General features: G+C 42.3%; 1 protein-coding gene across 2 annotated transcripts in view; it reads left to right on the plus strand.

Moving 5' to 3' along the window:
* Positions 1-20,986, plus strand: part of GRK5 (G protein-coupled receptor kinase 5) — a 206,610-nt gene that overhangs the window by 161,835 nt on the left and 23,789 nt on the right. The window contains exons 5-9 of one of the 2 annotated variants that reach the window (XM_056849935.1): positions 5,716-5,816; positions 9,571-9,663; positions 12,327-12,390; positions 13,601-13,741; positions 14,671-14,861. In XM_056849935.1, coding sequence (XP_056705913.1) covers positions 5,716-5,816; positions 9,571-9,663; positions 12,327-12,390; positions 13,601-13,741; positions 14,671-14,861 — 590 coding nt within the window. Of the gene's footprint in view, positions 1-5,715; positions 5,817-9,566; positions 9,664-12,326; positions 12,391-13,600; positions 13,742-14,670; positions 14,862-20,986 lie in introns of those variants that run through there. The other variant, XM_056849936.1, reaches the window with a different exon arrangement.

The raw sequence follows: 20,986 nt of genomic DNA on the forward strand, positions 1-20,986 counted from the left end.
TGACGGCATTTCACACACACACACACACAGTAGCACTGAGGGCAAACATTTAAAACAGGCTAGGGTGAAAGCTCTGCTGTATTTGGGAAATTCTAAAGTATAAAGGTAGTTCGCCAGCACAAAATTTTGGCTATGATTTCCTCCCGTCGGATAGCGGTGTGTCCAATCTCTATCAGCCTGAGGAGCTGTATCCCAGATCTGTTGTCCACCACGTGTTTCTTTAGTTCCCGAGAACCCAAGATGGCATATTTCTAAGGGGAAGAAGCCAAGAAGTAGTATTTTATTCTCAACCACATCTACCCAACCTGAGCTGTAGATGGATTACAGTTTAACTTGAGTCAAAAACATATAGCCTGCTACGAGCTTCAGATGCCTGCTACGAGCTTCAAGTGGCACCTGTCCTGAATCTATTCTAAGAATGGCATTTGGTGCGCAATGGACCGGACGTTTTTGTATAAACAAATCTGTGAACCGTAGAGGGGTTGAGGTGTCACTTTACCTTGGAAGACTTTAATTACATAGGGAATGTGTGAACCCTCTTTCGAGCAGAAAAAATCTCAGAATAGTTGATACCAGTCTTTGGGCACTCTCAGTAGCCTGGGTCATCTGAACCCTCCACGAACCTGTCAATTGAAACACTATGCTTAAGTATTTGAAGACCTGTTATACATCGTGTCCATTGATCTGCTGTCTATGTTTAACATATCTCCTGAAGACTAGAATCTTGGTCTTTTGGAAATGTATTGTTAGTTGTTCCTCTTTGCCGTATGCAGTAAGAGCCCAAAGGTCTCTTATAAGCCCTACTTCAGAACAGAATAGAATGGCTGTATCACCTGCGTATAATGCGGCAGGTAGCTGTCTGTTTGCTAAGTTTGGCAGATGGAAATCCTTATTCGACAGAGCTTGAACCATTGAATTAATATAAAAGTTAAATAGCAGAGGGGCCAGAATACAGCCTTGCTTCACTCACCTCTTAACAGGGATCCGGGAAGAGAAGTGGCCCTGTTGGCTACATCCTACAATCAATAAATTGTTTTTGTGCAACATGCGAATAAGAATGAATATTCTGTGGTCTACTGAGGATGCCTCTAATTTAGCCCATAATCTATCCGGGCACTACTATCAAAAGCCATTTTGTAATCTACAAAGCCACAAAGAGTCCCCCATGGGTCCAAGGAGATGTAGTGTGCCAAGTCCCACAACCCCTTGCTATACAAGAAAGTCTTAACAAGTTATGTTGTGCAAAGTGATCTCCAAATTCATCTACTTTTAGTATCTTGGTTGATAGAGACATAGGCCACAATTCAACGCAGAGTAAAGTGTGCTGAAAACCATTGACTCTGTGGGAGATTATGGTTGTTTCTCGTGCTCACACAGGGTTGACTTTGGTTTGCCAAAGTAAAAACAAAAAAAAGTGATTTCTTTTAATTCATTAGATCTGAACACATGTCAAACTGCTTTGAAAAAGAGAAAGTGCCAGGGCTGGCGATTTAATAACACTCTGGCATACACAGTCTCAAACAAAAGTGAGAAGAGTGACTAATGTTGGTATTTAATGTACACAGAACACTCTTTGGGGCTATAAAATATCTGCAGGGTTAGTTACGCTGGTTGCACGGCTTGGAAAGAGTTCTCTGGCCCTCGGCTGCTACTTGTGAATGATTTCAAGGCCTGCACAATTACACAGCTTGTTTTCATAGACATACAAAAGCTGTATAAATGGGCTTTCCATGAAAGGGGGAGGGGATGAGAATTATTTCTGTTAAATTGTTTAGTCAAACGGTCTGCAGTGTTCCATTGTGGGATCAAATCCATCCATATGTTTCCTTTTATGCATCGGGTAGAGAACGCCGGCTTTCGAAAGATACTTGACTCACACTAACAGACATATTCTAAATAGGCATGGATTGGCTTAGAAAAAGGAAAATGAGAGGTTAGATTAGAAGTAAAAAAAAATTTTTTTTAAGCTGATGGTGTCTCTCATGAACTTGCTGTGGGAAAGGGCAGTGTGACTGGTGCAGGGAGCTGCTCACTTGTCTTGGGTATCCTCAATCCTGTCTGTTCTTCAGAAAGCCAAAATGTTAATCCTGCATAATGCTGTCAAACCGCTGGAGATCTTTGATCAGCTACTTAACCGTTCAGTCAGAACAGTGCAGCAACGTGACCTCAGCGGAGAGAAGGGAAATGGAAAACTTGCATATGCATCTGGATTGAGAGGAAATTGTAGCTAATGTCGTAAATCTAAACTCTGTAAAATGAGATACAAATAAAAGCAACCTGTGAGCAGGTGGTTTTCTGAAATTGTTTCAAGAAAAGGGTTTGCAAATGGTGTTGGAATCTGGTTTTGTTTTGTTGTTCTTGAAGCTGAATGACGGTTCTGAGCATGTGCTGTCTCAAATCTGCTGTCAGTTCTGAAAGCTACAGAATGATTTAACATTAACTCTTCTGAAAATGTGGAGTGCAGAATAATCTCTGTGTATTGACACTGTGATCATGATTAAATGAGTGAAGGAGTGTGTGTAAGTGAGAGAGAGAGAACACGAGGGAGAGACTATGAATGAATTAATGTATTTAACTGATCTATTTCATTGCTGGAGATTTTCTTATGTTTCCACCTTGCTTCCCTGGTGCATCAACCATTCAAATACTGTTTAACCAAAGTATTCAGATTTATATATTAGTAAAACATTTGTATCATCTATACATGAGATAAAAGATTACATAGATTTAAAAAATACAATACCTGGTTAAAATTCTTGACTAATATTTAATAAACTAAAATTCACTAAATATTAAAATAATTTTTTTTAAAAAATAATCTAGTTGCCATGACCCAACTTTAAGCAGCGGACTTTATATGTGACTGCTAATCAGATTTATGAATACGGCGAAGCCATTAAAATATTCATATCAATTACAAAATAGAATTAAAAGGTACCATATCTAAAACTGTGGGATATATAATTCTTAAATAGATAAATAAATTAGCTAAAAACCTCAGATTAAAATAACCAAAGTATATTATTAATTGTAGGGTTGCCAACCTCCAGGGAGGGGCTAGAATTCCAACTACATAAATCACTTATTTATTATTTAAAAAAATATTCCACTTTCTCCTGGAGAAAACGGCTGTTTTGGAAGGTAGACTGCATGGAATTATACCCTACCGAGGACCCTCCCCTACCTAAACTGCACCCTCTCTAGGCCCCACTCTTAAATCTCCAGGGATTTTTAAACCTGGAGTTGGCAACCCTAACAGATTGCAAAGATTTATTAAAATGCTTACCATATCATCACATTTTTCTGAGAGCAACTGATGAAGTCTTATTAATTAATTTTAGATGTCTCACTTAGCACAACTTGCTGGACAAGACCCAGTTAAAATGCTTTCTTTAATCCTTTTCAGACATCTGGTATTCCACCTGTGCATAGTGGGAGCAGACACTATGCGTGATTGTCCCGATATATCCAGTATCCATTTTGTGTGAACGGGGCAGTGCATGTATTTTCCAAGCACAGCACATGCAACTTCAGTACACATGATTTTTTATGGAACCCATTTGAACATACTGATGCTGTATGCTCATGGAAAACATGTACATTGTGCCATTCATACAAAATGGTGCCTGTGCACGCAGGAATGATTGCACATAGCTCATGCTCCTAATATATTTGAGTGGAGTGCCAAAATTGAATGTCTGAAATGGGCTTTTATGAACTGCTAAATTTCTGCATTTTTTTGCATCATGAGTTGTTAAGATTTCCTTCCGAAATAGGTCACATGGGGTCTGGCCCCACAGCCACTCTGTAGGCCTCCACTTTTGGTTAAATAAGGAATGTCTGGCATTGCTGCTTTAATTCAAATGACCAAGGTTATATATCGTGCGCCATTGTGTTAGGATTTTAGAGTTTTATTTTTTGGTTTTATTAAGGACTATATACATTGTTTGTTGTGCTTTTAATGATGTTACCCGCCCTGAGCCAACTTGCTGGGGAGGGCAGGTTATAAGTCTGATAAATAAATAAATAAATAAATAGTAAGTTTAGTAATCTTTTTAATGGCACATAGAACACGGTTCATGGGGGCTCCCCTTCCAGGGTCAGCACTAATGTTGAAATCCGCAAATACTGGGAGGCACAGGTTTGCTGCCTCCGAGTAGCAAAACAATCTAATTTCTTGCAAATTTAATGATGTAATGATTACAGTGATGCCTCGGTGGGAATAAAAACAGGCTGGAGACCACACTGCATGATCAGATCACAAATAAGTGACATTGTGAGTCATAGATTTGTGAATGGCAAGGATCTACTGACATTATTAGCAATGACATTAACTGCTGTGATGTAGGACAGCTTGCTTCCTTGGTCAAATGCTATTCTTTAAGGGTAGGTCTATGAGTGGCTAATCATTTTGATAGCTAAACTGATAGCTAAAGTATATGTTCAGTGTAAGGCTGCATACCAAATCCTGAGTACAAACCTTCATGCCCTATTAAAAAAGGTATTGTAGCGTCATGGTGCTAAGTAGCCCCATGGTGCAGAGTGGTAAGCTGCAGTACTGCAGTCCAAGATCTGCTCACGACCTGAGTTCGATCCCAACAGAAATTGGTTTCAGGTAGCCGGCTGAAGGTTGACTCAGCCTTCCATCCTTCTGAGGTCGGTAAAATGAGTACCCAGCTTGCTGGGGGTAAAGGGAAGATGACTGGGGAAAGCACTGGCAAACCACCCCGTAAACAAAGTCTGCCTAGGAAACGTCGGGATGTGACGTCACCCCGTGGGTCAGGAATGACCCGGTGCTTGCACAGGGGACCTTTACCTTTACTTTAGCGTCATGGTGTGACTTCCTCTCTCTTCTCGTTGGCTGATTTTTGACTGCCAAGTTCTCTCTTGTTTATACGCGTACACACGTGGGCACATAGATCTCTGCCCTGCATGGCTTAACTGTTGTGGTAGGTTGTAGCGACCAGCCAAATACAACAATTTAAGCAAGCAATGAAACTTTAAAAATGCATGTGATAGCTATCTTCAATTCAAATAATTAAATTCTGTTCCCTTTATTAATTCAGTTGACTAGAACCAATGTGTGAATAACATTCTACCTCTATCCTTTTTATGTAGGATTCAAGAATATCTCACGTTCTTTAAACTAGGCCAGTTTTTCAAACACAAATTGAAAGGGCGATATCAAAGGCAACATGAATGGGTTGCCATTTACATTATTGCAAACCAATTCCATTTTTAATATAACTTAAAAGCCAGAGAACCTAATATGGTGGAGATATTCCAGTGTCTTTCTTGACCTTAAGAAGATGTGGGGGACTCAGTTTGGATCAGAACTTCAGTAGTAGGAAATAGCAAGTTATAACTTTTTCTCATTGCAATGTTTTCCTGGACAACCTCCCCCTCCCCCCAATGCTATTAACCCCACTAGGGAAAGAAGGCAGGCACTCTATTTTTGCCTGTTTTCTTATTCTCCTCAGCATAATTGTAGCTGGGGAGGAGGGAAAAGAGTTAACCCCCCCTTGTCCTGTGACATGACTCCAATCTGAATTCCTCCCACCATCACACGTTTCCATTTTACAGCTAAACTGAATTTTGCAGCCATCATCCATAGAAAGGTAAAGAACTGAGTTGTCTGTATGAGGCCTGTCAAGAATACGATAGACCGTGTTACAAAGCTAATGTATTGCTCATTCTTTCTGGTTTTTTTTCTAGTCCCCAGTTTATGTAGCAGAAGTCAGTCGAGATCTTGTCCAGCACGCAGAAGAAAAACTTGAAAACAGTCCCTGTAAAGAGCTGTTCTCACCTTGTGTAAAGTAAGTATAATGTGACATTCCAAGGTCATGTTATGTTGTTGTCGTTCTCATGATTCTTTTACAACAAGGGTGGGGAACGTCAGGCCCAGGGGCCGTATAAGACCCGCGAAATCATTTGTTCTGGCCCTTCGTGGGTCCTGGCAGGTCTCTAGCTCAGAAGGATGCTGCCCTGCCTGAATCTCTTGGGCCCAGCTGGGGACAGCAGAGCTCAAAAGCGAGTCACTCTATTTGGCAGACACTCGGAGCCGTCTCCGGTCCTGCCTCTTGGCTAAATGTTTGACCAAATATAGCAGGCTAATTTTTAAGTTGATAATTTTGTATGGCCCCCGAATGATGTTATAAATATCCAAATGGCCCTTAGCAGAAAAAAGGTTCCCCACCCCTGTTTTACAAATATGTGTCAATTAAAGGCAAGGGATATCTGAATTCATGGCTTGCTTCTTAAAACACATTCCAAGGGCCATTCCAGATAAGGTTGTGTGTTCGATGTTTTGACGTACATAAGGTGCTTTATGCAACGGAAGTATATGATCTGGATGAAGCAGCACATTTGTGGGAAAGTGGGTATGTGTTTTACCAGAAGACTTTCCCCTCCCAATAGTGCATTCATTGCAAGGGAATCTGGGTCCCAGCATTCAAGGTATGCATTGCTGTTACTAGAAAAATGTGGCCTTTTAATTTTTCAGTAGTATTTGTGAATTTATCAAAAGTTGTGATTAAAGTAAAAAGATAACTAATATTCACTATAAATAAAAAAGACGCAAGTAATATATTTCAACAATAGAACATATCAGGAAATTCTACTTTTTGCACCCATTATTTATTTCCTCTGACTTCCAAATGTCACTGTTCGCTAGTGCCTATAACACTATTGATGATCTGTGATTACTGTCAAGAGACCATAAACCCAAGATCCCTCGGGCGGGGCGAGTCAAGCAAGACAAAATAAAAAAGGCAGAACTGTGAGTCCTCAACAGTTCCTAGATAGCACTACCACCAGCCACTACTTGTGCTGAGCCCAAAGCTCGGGTCTCCTTCCCCGGCAGCTATTCCCGGCCAGTCCGCACACACCAAACCCCCTCGTGAGAGGGGGTGATGAAGAAATCTAGGGCTCCTGCCACCCTCACTGGTTGCTGGGCTCGGGTGCAGGAGGCGGTGTCTCCCAGCCATGGATAAGGGAAAGGAGGTTGGGGGAACAGCCCCTGCTTTCCTGTCAGTGTGTGGCCGCCCCTTTGGGTCCTGGCTGAGGAGATGGGGTACTTGTTTGGGTTCAGAACTGAAAGAGGTCAGCCACAGAGTGTGGACTTTGCTCTCTATGTTGGGTGTTGATGCGAGGTGCTTGTACAGTAGTGCTAAGTACCCGCTCTGTGCTTTTCCCACTGCCAGGGTGCCTCTTGCTTGCTCTAAGTCCACATGGCAGGAAGCTGTCAGAGAGCATCCCGTGCCACATACCCTACCTCATGAGTGGTGGGGTGCCCTGGCTGGGGTTTTTGTAGGGCTGGGGGGCCATGATTGGGTGCTGGGGAGGGTGCTTGGCCACTGCAGAGGAGGGCGGTGATTGATCTTGAAGTACTTGAAGGGCTGTCATATGGAGGATGGTACCGAGTTGTTTTCTATTGCCCCAGAAGGTTGGACCAGAACCAATGGGTTGAAATTAAATTTTCCATCTAGAGATTAGGATTTTCTAACAGTTAGAGCAGTTCCTCGGTGGAACAGGCTTCCTCAGGAGGTGGTAAGCGTTCCTTCCCTGGAAGTTTTTAAGCAGAAGCTAGATGGCCATCTGTCAGCAATGCCGATTCTATGACCTTAGGCAGATCATGAGAGGGAGGGCACCTTGGACATCTTCTGGGCATGGAGTAGGGGTCATTCAGGGTGTGTAGGGTAGGTAGATATGAATTTCCTGCATAGTGCAGGGGGTTGGACTAGATGACCCTGGTGGTCCCTTCCAACTCTATGATTCTATGATTGTATGATTCTACACTCACGCCCTTCGTTGTCATCCAGAGCTGTTTGGGGCCTCATGGGCATGGCCGTGGAAGGGGCACATGTTTTTTTTCCCATTCCATGGTCATCTGTGGGCTGTGCCACTATTTGTCTTGGTGCAACTTTGCGCCTCTCTCAGGGAGCGTTCCTGGGCTGAAAGGGTTTAGAGAACTGACTACCTCCTGCCACGCCCTGCAATCTGCCCACATTGGAGCTGAGGCCCTGAGCTGGTGTAACTGGCCCTTATGTCAGCATATCTGAGAGATATTCTAGTGTATGGCTCAGTTTGATCTCTGGGCGCATTCCCCTTCCCTTAAGATTGCACTGTTAGAATGCTATTTAATGTTTTTTAAATGGAAGAAGTGCCTATTCTGGCACCCCTTTCCCATGAATGGGCAGACATGAGCACCATTAGACAGAGACATCAGAAATTTCTTACAACTTACAAGGGCCCTTGGAAAAACAGCTGCCCTTTTGACTGCGCTTTCCCATAGTGTGTACATGCAACAAAATAAATGTGCCTGTTTTACACACGTGACAGCATATATGTCTCATATGTGCCTTTTTCCTGCCTAGATCTGGGGCAGGGGGGTTCGAAGCCAGTCCTGATGTTAAGGGCATTTTACAATGCCAGGATACGTCCCTAAATAACCTTCCATTTCAAAGTAAAAACAAAAATTAGGCGGTTTTGCAGCCTATCTAGGCAGAGGAATGTGCAGATGCTGCTGTTCACTGCTCTTCCAGAAGCTTTCGAATAGGAGGGTTGAAGCCCTGAAATACATGTGTATTTGGGTGTCCTCCTGTCTGGGGAAGGGCTTACCCATTTTGCAGAGTCATGGCAATCTCGCCATTGTACTGTAAATCTCCACATATACAGCCTACATTTGCAAACACTGTCTCCTGTATTTGTCCGGATACTGAGGCCTTAAAACAGTTTTTAAAAATATTGAAAGAGGGCGGGGAGGATCATCACAAACCCCTTTGCCCACAGTCCCTGGCAGGACGCTTGTTGTCATTCCTCTATGGTTCAATCGGGTATTTGTAAAACATACCCAGCTCCTGTTTGGTAGTTCTGCTCATGTGATAGCATGACTTATTTTCTGCTATAATTTATTCTTTGTGCTGAACAGAATGAGAATCATTCACGTTATTAACAAACTGGTTTTGTCCCAAGGGGTGCCTATTGTTTCAACACCATGTTGAGATAATAATTTACAGTGTGCTGAACTGATAAAGGCGTTATAGTTCTGGCAAAGGCGGAGCTGGTTTTGTGTTAAAAATTGTGGCTTGTTCCCTAATATATATTGATTTCACAGTTCAGGTTTTATTGTAAAAACTTTGATTTGTGTCAAAGTGAGAAACTAAAAATCAAGTTAAAAGGTGCGATTAGTCCTTTAAATTTTTTTTTTAAATTATCTAGCTGAAATAGTCAAGCCTTGCATGTCATTTTGTTAGGCATATGCATTCAGGAGTGCAACCATGTCTTTTGATAAATCAGGAAAGCCATTCCTAACGCTAGTTAATAGAACATTTGAGGCTCATTAGTAAATTTCAGAAAACTTGGGATCCCTAAATCTGTAAACTTCCTGAAATGTTAAGAACTCCTGAAACTACTGATATTTACCATTACATACATATATATAAAAAAAATTAAACAAATATTTATTTACATATGAATTAGTGGGAATTAAACTGAGGATCATCATTGGAATGCTTCTTTGTAGCAAAGCTCAGGATTATAAAATGCTCGCCTGTTTTTCATCTGAGACAGATCTGTACATGAGTATCTAAGTGGAGAACCTTTTCAAGAATATACAGACAGCATGTACTTTGATCGATTTCTCCAGTGGAAATGGCTTGAAAGGTAAGTGATTCTGCAAGGATTTGTATGTGCTTGCATTATGGTGGAGTATGGGGTGCATATCCTATTTTCAGTGCTGGCAAACATTTTCAAATGACTTGTTTTTTATTACTTCATCTTCATAGACTGTAGGAGAATTTGCTGCAAATGTTGAATTCCAATCTGCAAGAATTCGCTGTTTTCATGTCATTGATCGCATTGTGCTTTCGCTAACTGTAATCCTTAGAAATGAGCCAAGATCAATTTCACCTGAACCACTGAACAACCGTGTCCTTTTATGGATATGCAAATCTTTTGTGGGAACCTTTACCCTGGAGCTTGCTTTCTGTGCCAAAGAAATGGGAGGTAAAAAGAAAACAGAAAGCTCCTCTGGGCATATGCAGAGTGCCTTTCTTCTAGCTTGTAAATAACTGAAGGAAAGACACCAGCCTCTCATCTGGGGTTAGGGAGCAAGTCTATCATGCACTCTTGAACTCCTTTCAGTTTTGAAATTCAGCGGTACATGTGAGGCCATTTTAAAAGCCCTTCTAAGGTTTAGAAGTGCTTTCTCAAAAGCTTGAGAAATTGTGTGTTTTATTAATAATAAAAGTACAAGTGGTTAGGGTAGCCTCAGCCTTAGCATAAAGTTAATTCTTTCGATATCTGTTCTGTAGTTTACCCTTACTGTATAAGCAGAGCACCCTCTGGTGGCTGATTAGTAGTCCTGTAACTCTTTCTTGCGTACCTACTCTATGTTACTTTTCATTTAATTGTTTGCTGGACATCTAATGGATTTTTTAAGAGTGGACAGTTGGAAGGGGGGAAAAGAAGGGAGAAAACAATTTTCCATTATATTAAAGAAATCCAATTATGAAGGAGAGCTGGGTGGTCCAGTAGACTTGACCTTTCCTCGAAATGTCCACTGAATCCATGCAGGGATAGAAGGCAATCAGCGGCACAGACCGCGCTGCCTGTGACAAGGAAATGATGGATTGGTAGGGAAGTAAAGAGCAGATGTGGCTGCATAATTTGCTGACTCAGCCTATGTTCTCCGAACTACTTCAACTGATGCCAGAATATGGTGATACAGGGTGGCACACCAGTCTGTAGACTACATTAGCAGAATATTTTAAAGATCAACGTGATTGTTTTTGTGTCATTTTGGAGGGGGAGGAGGATACAGGTTTATGCGACGGTCCTACTTCAACCATAAAAAAGTGGGGCGGAGATTCACTTGGGATGGAAAAGGCAGGATTCCTTTTGTCAACAGCTTCTTAATCACACTTTTATTTGTGTCCGATAGGACATCTCGTAGGATGTATTTATGACCAGAACTTCTGTTTTAGGTGGGATTTGTCATATAGGAATGGTGCTATTACCCCTTCTCTCTTGCTATTGCACAAACTTGTAAAATATGACTTCTATGTTATAAATAAACGATTTTTCCCCCAGGGCTAACCAAAGAGCCTGTGAATGACATTTGAACCCAAGTCTTGGGTATGGATCCAGTTTTCCATCTGCCATATCCTATTGGCTCTGTGTTTCAGAATAACTTTCCATGTGGTATAACCCACCATAGGAAATACCTTCAAACTGTACTCTAATATCCACATTGTGGCCCTTAGTTCACGGCCTATAAAACCCTTCTGAAGTGCTGATTCACCCCCATGTCCATCCTGCCCCACTTGCCAGTAGTCTGCTCCGCAGAAATACTACTGCAGTCCTAACAGAGAACAAGGCATGAAACCTCACTTTGATGTGGTCCTTCTCTCTGGTCCTGCAATGTTGGTTTTGTGCTAAAATTCCAGGAGTACTGGGATATTCTTTATGAATATGAAAGGTGTTGTTATCCTCTTTGCAAACCTCTGTCGCTTCTGGCATCCCACAGAATGTGGCAGAATACAGGGGCAAAGAATAGGGTGCAACAGCTGTATAAGACAGTAGTAGGGTTCCAAAAATGTTTTGCTCGCAAGTCCAGTGTGGGAGGCTTGGTAGACATTTGCAAGGAGGACTGGAGAATAGTGGGAACCAATGCTTAGTTCTTCTCCTAACTGCCAGTTATGTCTAGGAAGCAACTTACAGTAGTTTAAGCCGTTCCCCTCCCACCCCCCAGGCTCTGAAACTTACAGTAAGCTCAGCTGGCGGAAAATTGGCCAGCAATAGGGGGATTTGCAGGGAAGAAATCAATGGCACAGCAAGGGTTTTGTGCCCCCTTGCTCCTGTCTACCAGTTCCCATCTACAACCCTCCCCCCCACCCAGTTATATATTTGTATTACTTTGGCAGTTTTGGGAGGATGCGTTTGCCAAGCTAACATTTCATTCCACACCGAGTTCACATTTCTTGCTGCATTTTGAAAGGGGGAAGGATATGATGCTTCGCATATCAAGTTATTTTCTGCTGTCTCTCTCCAATAAATGCCAACAGAACTATCCATGTTCGCAAACTGTGGAGTTCTCCAAATGGAGAAAGAAACAAAGTCACTAACAGCTAATAACGCCTTAGGACTGAAAATGGTGCGGTAGTCTGAGAAATCTGAAAAACGCGGAAAATTTGGAAATGTTGCGAATGATATTGTTACATATTATATAATACAAATAACCTGAAAAAGTTATGATGAAAATTTACATTTTAAATTGCATTTAAACTATTCTCTCTCCCCTTCCCCCACCACTTTTCTTCTTTCAGGCAACCAATAACGAAAAATACGTTTAGGCAGTACAGGGTATTAGGAAAAGGTGGTTTTGGGGAGGTGAGTAATTCTGAAAACTTCAGTTAAAAGCTGTTTGCACCTCATACGAATATCAAACTAAGATGCAGCCAAAGAATTATGACTGGCTGAGTTTGATATCACAACTGTATATTTTCACTACTTTTTATAATAAATCTTAAACTTGACTCCTGTTTTCTTTGTTGTTGTTGTTAATAACACTAGATTTTAAACTAAATGTTAATATAAAATAGAAGTCGAGCACAGTGCTTAGGAAGCATCACATTAAATATCACATCAAGGTATATTTATGGGTTTCCTCGAGCACAGAAAAATGAACCCCTGTCTCCCAGTTTGCCACAAAGGCTTTCTTGCTCTTTAGTCTTAACCCATGTTGGGCTTATTCTGGACTGTGTAATTCAATTCAGGATGCTAACAGTAGGTCTTACTACAACTCAACACTCTCTTCATCTTTCTTCCTCCTTAGAGCCAGCGTGGTGTGAGAGCCAGCATGGTGTAGTGGTTAAGAGCGGTGGTTTGGAGCAGTGGAGTCTGATCTGGAGAACCGGGTTTGATTCCCCACTCCTCCACATGAACGGCGGACGCTAATCTGGTGAACTGGATTTGTTTCCCCTCAGGAAGCCGGCTGGATTTGTTTCCCACATAGGAAGCCGGCTGGGTGACCTTGGGCAAGTTACAGCTCTGTTAGAGCGCTCTCAGCCCCACCTACCTTACAGGGTGCCTGTTGTGGGGAGGGGGAGGGATGGCGATTGTCTGAGTCTCCCTTAAGTGGTAGAGAAAGTCGGCATATAAAAACCAGCTCTTCTTCTTCTTCTTAGTGCTTCTTCATACCCAAGACCTTAGCTGTAGTCAGATGTTTTAAACATGGGTTGAAATAAATGTGCTGGTGCAGGTGTTGTACTTTTGTTTCCCCCCCCCTTTGTGTTTGATCAGCTCTATGTGCGCAGAGCCTATGTGTGATCACACGGAGAGAGCCTGTGGATGTTCACCTTGTGTGTGCACAGGTACTGGGAAGACCCAACCCTCCATGCATTGATTCTCAAACACCCCTTATTTAAAACATCCATTTAAGGCTCTTCTGTTCCAGCAGCAGAAGAGCTGTTGATTTAAAAACTGTGTTGGAAAGTCAAATTAAGAGTTCTGGTAGTTTTATCGATAAGATAGTAAATTACTATTCCTACACTATTCTACTCCCTCTCCCATCCCTTCTTCCGTAATTTCTCTCCTGCAGGTATGTGCTTGCCAAGTACGAGCAACTGGGAAAATGTATGCTTGCAAAAGATTAGAGAAAAAAAGAATAAAGAAGAGGAAAGGTGAATCCATGGCCCTAAATGAAAAGCAGATCCTAGAAAAAGTCAATAGTAAATTTGTAGTAAGTATTGCCATATTTTCAGAGGGCGCTGACATATTTTCAGTAGGATCCAACTCAGCGCTGACAGTAGGATCCAACTCAGATGATTCACAGCTCTATGAATAGCAGGAAAGAATGGGGAGGAAGGTTCTCCTTTGGTTTCCCACTCACCTAGCATACACACCTCACCTTGGACATCACCATCCCTCTATGTTTTTTTTTCACTCTTTCTCTCCCTGGCCCTGCACAAGATCACACATGGCCCATTCTAGTTTGAGGTAGCATCTGTAGCAGTTGACGGTATTGGTCCCAGAACGTGTACATTGCTCCAGAATACATCTTGATTCAAGCAGGCAGGCCACAATTGGCCGTGTGCGGTTTGGTTTCTCATTACAGCAACTACCTAGGATATCTTAAGGCATAATTCACTGGCAAATCACAAACTTTGATAGATTTTGGTAGGGTCCCAAGTCAATTATAAGAACATAAGAAAGTCCATGCTGGATCAGACCAAAATCCATCAAGTCCAGCAGTTTTTTCACACAGTGGCCAACCAGGTGCCTCTAGGAAGCCCACAAACAAGACGACTGCAGCAGCATTGTCCTGCCTGTGTCCACAGCACCTAATATAATAGGCATGCTCCTCTGTTACTGGACAGAATAGGTCTGCAGCATGACTAGTATCCATTTTTACGAGTAGCCATGAATACCCATTTCCTCCATGAACATGTCCCACTCCCCTCTTAAAGCCTTCCAAGTCTTTTCTACTGGGGTGCCCTTCTACAGGTTTGAAATTGAATCATGGAATTCCAGGCACATTTCAATTTTCAATTTTTTTTGCTCCTCAACAGCGTTTGGTCTTATAGCATTCCTGATTAAAAACGTTAGCTGTAAAAGATAATATGTATCCGGAATTTTCTTGTGTTTGAACTGTCACACCTGTCTTTCTAGGTCAACTTAGCCTATGCCTATGAAACAAAGGATGCGCTGTGTTTGGTTTTGACCATAATGAATGGGGGTGACTTGAAGTTCCACATATATAACATGGGAAACCCAGGCTTTGAGGAAGAAAGAGCCTTGTTTTATGCAGCAGAGATTCTTTGTGGCTTAGAAGACTTGCATAGAGAGAACACTGTGTACAGGTAAATATTCTCTATGCGTCTCTCTGTTGTTTTAGAGGGAAAGGACTTGTAGGCGAAATTGAGCAAAAGTAAATATCAGTGCCCTACAGATTCACATCCACAATAATGTCTTGTGCTCAAGAATTATTTTTTAAAAAACAGGAATGAAATAACATAAATAAATAATAATCGGTCTCAGAAATATTACTGCCTTTCGCTCTACAGGTACATGTAACATTCCCATGTTCAGTCCTAAGAATCTTTGGCCATTTATGCTTGGTAATTAGCAGCGCATTCCAGGCTGAAGTGCCCTGCATATTTTTTTTTAGTTTTTCACGCTGAACTGTCATTCAGGAAGTGACTGCGAAGCCGGTGCATACCTGCTTCACATTTCTTAAGAGCCCCTTTAACGTGACCTTAAGTGTTTGCTCCGCCCCCACCTCAAAGAATCCCCTCAAGGAAGCATGCAAAATGACAGGCGCATGTTAGCTATGTAAATGGCGGTTGGCTAGTGGGAGGGTGGAATTTCTCCTTTTGCGTCAGGACCGTGAATAGGCATTTTAAAGGTCACATTTTTAAAAAGAGCTTTGAGCGAGCATCAAAATTGACCCTGCATAAATGGCCTTTGGGTAATTTTTTTTCAGGTAGTAGACTGAGAAGGACCACTTTCTAAGAACCTGGGGGCCTCTGCTGGTCAGAATAAATTGTACTGGGTTGTTGTCTGAGTCGGTGTAAGGCAGAGGTCATTACACACATGCTGTGAATGCAGAAGGTTGCCTGTTCAGGCCAGAGCTGCCTTAGCTACAAGAATCTGATGGTGGCAGATATAAGTGGTCACCAACGGTCTAAAAAAAAATCCAAACTTGTCTGAATACATTAAAGTGACATGTTGGGTAGAAGGCTAGGCAGATAAACTTCTCCTTGATGGTTCCTTTTCTTTTTACAGTGCGCTGTTTACTCCAAAGGGATATGCAAAGCATGTAATTCTTTATCATAATCTGAAGGGGTACAGTCCCAGATGGTTGCTTCAGTGGTTTCTCATCATTTGCTGATCAGCCCCAAGTTAGCACACATGGGTCATTACATATGGGATGTTGTGGTGTGGAACCAGTTTTCATGAGTTTCCTGCCCTGTAGGTGCCAGTAAATAGAATTTCTAATACACTGTTTTATCTTCATGACCCTGTGTTCTGAGAACATTATTACTGGTATTCTATATTTAATAGATCCTTCAGAAGATTAATGGGACACCATCTCAGGAGAATGAGTTATAAGAAGATAATGTGTTTTTAAAATAGACTGCAGCGTAAATCATTCATATGGCCCATCTATGTCGTGCTATTTCTAGCATTACTTTTGTCATAACAAATGGTTTGAGTTTTACATCTCCTGATGCCTGTGATCTCATTAAGTTCTCCTTTATAAGACTCCTTTATAAGACTCCCACATTTATGCGGGAGAAATTTGTGTTGGGTTTGCTGCTCTCTAGCTGCACAGTTTTCTGATCCAAATTATCAAAATCCTATGCATGGGGGCTTATTGCCCAGTAGAATTTACAGGAGTACAGGAAGAGTAAATTTCTAAAATGAAATCGAGGCAAAATTTCAAATCGTGATAAAAGAGGTTCCTGGAAATACAGGACAAGTGCATGGTGGCTGTGGGGTAACCCCTGAAGGGAGGTAAAATCATGAATAACTAAAAAAAAAAAAAAAAGCCACAGGGCAGTTCCGCTTGGATCGCGCGGCTAATAACCAAGCATAAATGGCCCATGTGATTTTTCATTTGGGAGGAAATTCAAAAATTGAGGAAGGATTTGGAGATGGCATTGAGAACAGAAAGTTATAGCATACTTTCCCCATCTTTGATTCCTTTTGTCTTCCTCATTTCCAAGTGAAGCAATTTATTTCAGAATTCAAATTAGAATCACAAGGGAGGCTCTACCTTTGTTTATATAAAGAAGACTGGACAGCTCCTCACAAGGAAATGAAGGCGCCATCATTCAAATCCAAAGAAGCCGCTTCCGTTATGGTTCTTTTATGACACACATAATACAATGAACACGATGCAGCAACTTTGCTGAAGCTATGCAGGTCAGATTCGGATCAGGGCCTAAATGGGAGACTGCTTGGGGAAACCTTGGAGGAAAGGCGGGTAATAAATACAATTGGTCTCCATAATTTAAATCTTCATCACATGACTTCTTATGGCTGGATGTTTAATTATAGTTGCTGTCATATCTTTGTTACCTGATACCTTCAAGGATGTGGTTTTGAGAAGTGTAGAAGTAATGTATGTGTAAAGAAGAGAGTGCCGCAGTGGGAGCTCTAAATGCTGAGCTCCTGTTTAGCAGATTTTATTAGCTTATTCGCTTTTAAAATACTTACGTTTTTACACCTACAATTTCACCATGGAAACCTCCCCCGGTTGTTGTACGCTTAAGGAATTTTAAGGAGTTTGAAGAGCTCAGTATTGAAGAAATAATACTGAACGCCGGGGTAAGCGGAGCATTGGAGCGCTCCAATGTCCTGCCCTCTCCCCCCCCCCCCCGCACTCATAAGGAGTAAAGAATTTGCAATCTGATTGTTGCCATTCGAGTGACTGAGTTAGATTAGTTAGCCCTTGTAGTTTTAATGTGGGGCTGTGGAGTGAGGGATGTAGGAGGTGTTATGTATAGAGTGTATGAGACCACTGTATTGGGACGTTGTGAGTGATATTATAGTGTGAGACTGGTCTTAAATTTCCATCATCAATGTCGTGAAGGAGATGTCCGAGACTTCAGCCACTGCATTGTGGGAGTCAAACCAGACTGCAGCTGATGGAGACAGGTCCAATTCTTACATGTGAGGCCAGCATGGGGTCAGGGATATCTGTGATTGGGTGGTTTGGGGGGTATATTGGGAGGAGATCAAAGACTGTGGATCCTGTGGCTGGGCCGGGGGGTGCGGCTCAGGGAATTCAGCTTTCCACTCTTGATGGAGTACAGCTGGTACCAGCTCCCTCCATCAGGAGTCTGGATGCGATCCTGGATGCCTCCCTTTTGTTGGAGGCCCAGGTCACAAATACGGCCAAGGACAGCATTTTTCCATCTCTGCCAAGCCTGGCAGCTGGCCTCCTTACCTGTCCCACACTGACCTGGCCACACTGATCCACGCAGGGCCTGTAGACTATTGTAACTCACTCTATGCAGGACTACCCTTTAAGTTGCTCCAGAAACTGCAACTGGTCCAAAATGTGGTGGTGCGAGTCCTTACTGCGACCCCTCGGAGAGCAAATATACAATCTGTGCTCCTCCAGCTACATTGGCTCCAGATTACTGAGTAAGATTCAAGGTTTTTGGTACTTACCTTTAAAGCCCTGGGACAGCCTGGGACTATCATATCTGTGGGATCACCTCTCCCTATATACCCCTCAGAGACCATTGTGTTCATCTGGTAACAACCTACTGGTAATCCCTGGCCCCAGAACTGTCCAGCTGTCCGCAACCAGGACCAGGGCCTTTTCAGCTGTGGTCCCAGTCTGATTAGGGTTGCCAGGTCCCTCTTCGCCACCCACATGAGGTTTTTGGGGCAGAGCCTGAGGAGGGTGGGGTTTGGGGAAGGAAGGGACTTCAATGCCATAGAGACCAATTGCCAAAGCAACCATTTTATCCAGGTGAACTGATCTCTATCGGCTGGAGATCAGTTGTAATAGCAGATCTCCAGCTAGTACCTGGAGGTTGGAACTGGAAGAAAGTGCGGCACGTGGGCTCCAAAAATAATATGTGTTCGAGCTGAAACACTATGCTATAATTAGCCAGCCTTCAATAAGCAAAAAAAAAATTTTTGCTTCAATATTAATGATGATATTGGTAACGTAAGTGAATAAAAATGAATTTATGTAAATTAATATTTCATTGCAATCATGACTTACATAAGAAACTGTTATTGTAAAGCACAGTCTTAATATACATACTAACTCGTGAAGGCTAGTCAGTGTGTTTTAACAATTGTAAACAGAATAAACCATAAATAATCAAAGCAATTAATTTTTCAACTTGTCTCGTCAGTCGGTGGGGACAAAAGTCCCAATACAATAATTGCAACAGAAAATAGTACAGCAGTGCACAATACAATTATTATTTCAACAAAAAGACGAAGTCATATTTGTGGAGCCCACGTGCCACCCTTTCTTCCGGTTTCTACTAATTACGGCATAAGTACCTGGAGGCTGGCAACCCTAAGTCTGATGGAACTCTCTGTCTAGTGAGCCCTGCCGGACGTAGCTCAGTTCCGCAGGGCCTGTAAGTCAGAGATGTTCCACTGGGCATAGGGTTGAGAACAGTGACGGCTAGATAGATAAGCTGGCCTCCCTCTCCTTTTTTCCCCTTCCCCCTTTTTTTCCTTTCCCTCCTTGACTTTATTCTTCTTCTTTCCTTTCCCTTTCCCTGACTTATAGTGACCCCTGGTGGGGTTTTCACGGCAAGCGATTAAGCAGAGGTGGTTTGCCATTGCCTTCCTCTGCAGAGACTTCCTTGGAGGTCGCCCTTCCAAGTGCCGGCCCCGCCCAGCTTCCGAGATCTGATGAAATCAGGCTGTACCATGCTGCCTTCCCTCCCGTAGAAGTAACAGAAAGTGTATAAGAGTCAGCGGCATAAAAGCTGCAACAGAGATGGAGGCAGTCTGTGAAGACAGGCACAGTAAAAGTGCCTCCTCTGAGCCTTTGATTCATTTGCATGACGAAAATACATCTGAGTCTGAAGCAACTGTAAAACATGGAAGCCTGTGTCATCCCGTGGCCTATTTACTCCTGAGGACAACTGACAGGGATAACTGACTGAACTGTCACCTTCAAAAGAGCTGCCTGGGGGGGGGGACTTTAAAGCAAAAACATTTCTTCATTTATAACGAAGACTCAAGGCAGCTTCCAAAAAAAAATTAAAACCGTAATAAAAATAAACACATCTGAAAGCAGTGCTTTCATAATTCCTTGTAATATTGAAATTATTGACCAAGCAGAAATAACTGCCTTGCCAAACACTTAAATGGACTGAAATGCTCTCCTGAATAATTGCTTTGTTCCTCTTTCTGAACTCCAAGAGAGAGAGAAGGCCAAAGAGCGTAGCCCTCCTTCACACTCCAGCCGACCGTTCCACGGAACTGGGGCAGTGCCCTAAAAGCCCACTCCTGGGCTGTGGCAGTCCTTGCAACGTTATGGATGGCACTGATTTACAAAAACAATAATAACCCCCCCAAAATACACCTCTTTATGCGATGAGTGCAGCACTCGGATAGTCTTTAAGGTATGGAAGTTCCAGGTTGTGAAATCTTTAAAAGTTAAAAACCAGCATCTTGAACTGAATGCAGAGACACACAAGGGCCCAAGATTTTGAAAGAGGGTCATGCAAACAAAATTATCAGTAACCAAGCATCCAGGAAACGTATTTATTATTATTGCTGTTTTAAGTATATGTCACAGCTGTATACTATTCTGCCACAAATATCCTGAGTGATTCGGAGCATGGGTGAGGATGATGTCCTAAGAGGGGAGTCTAAGAGGAGAAACTAGCATTTTGCAAATAGGCATTTTGCTAGGGGACAGAACTATTTAGCAATTCATCCACGGTCCAACCAAGTTTGTCATTGATCTTGTAACTGATTCTGTATCGAAAGCTCATATGTTTTTCCTAATATGTCACCCCACGTAATTATATCCCTGTCCAATTAAAGTGTTTTTAAACTTCCACAAATATGCACCCTCTTTTGCCTTTTTTTTTTTTTTTGCAAAAGTTAAGAACGTGAGAATACAAGAAGGGACCTGCTGGAAGAGATAAGTGGTCCATCTAGTCCAGCAAACAGTTTCTCACAATGGCCAAATGGAAGGCCTACTAGCACGGCACACCTGTCTAAAGCCTCCCTGTAGTGTTCCCCTGCCTCTGAGAACTGGTGATCGAAGGCACTCTGCCTCTGAACATGGAGGGTTTTTTTCAATTAGTCATCATGCTTAATAGCCATTGATGGACTTGGCAATCCATGAATTTAATCCTCTTTAAGGCCATCCAAGATAATGGCCCCAATATATCTTGTGGCAGAGAGTTCTGTAAGCTAACAGTGCATTGTGTGAAGAAATACTTTCTTTCGTCTTAACGGAATCAGCTGCCCAACAGTTTCA

Source organism: Euleptes europaea, chromosome 5 (assembly GCF_029931775.1).
Source record: "Euleptes europaea isolate rEulEur1 chromosome 5, rEulEur1.hap1, whole genome shotgun sequence".
Classification (NCBI taxonomy): domain Eukaryota; kingdom Metazoa; phylum Chordata; class Lepidosauria; order Squamata; family Sphaerodactylidae; genus Euleptes; species Euleptes europaea.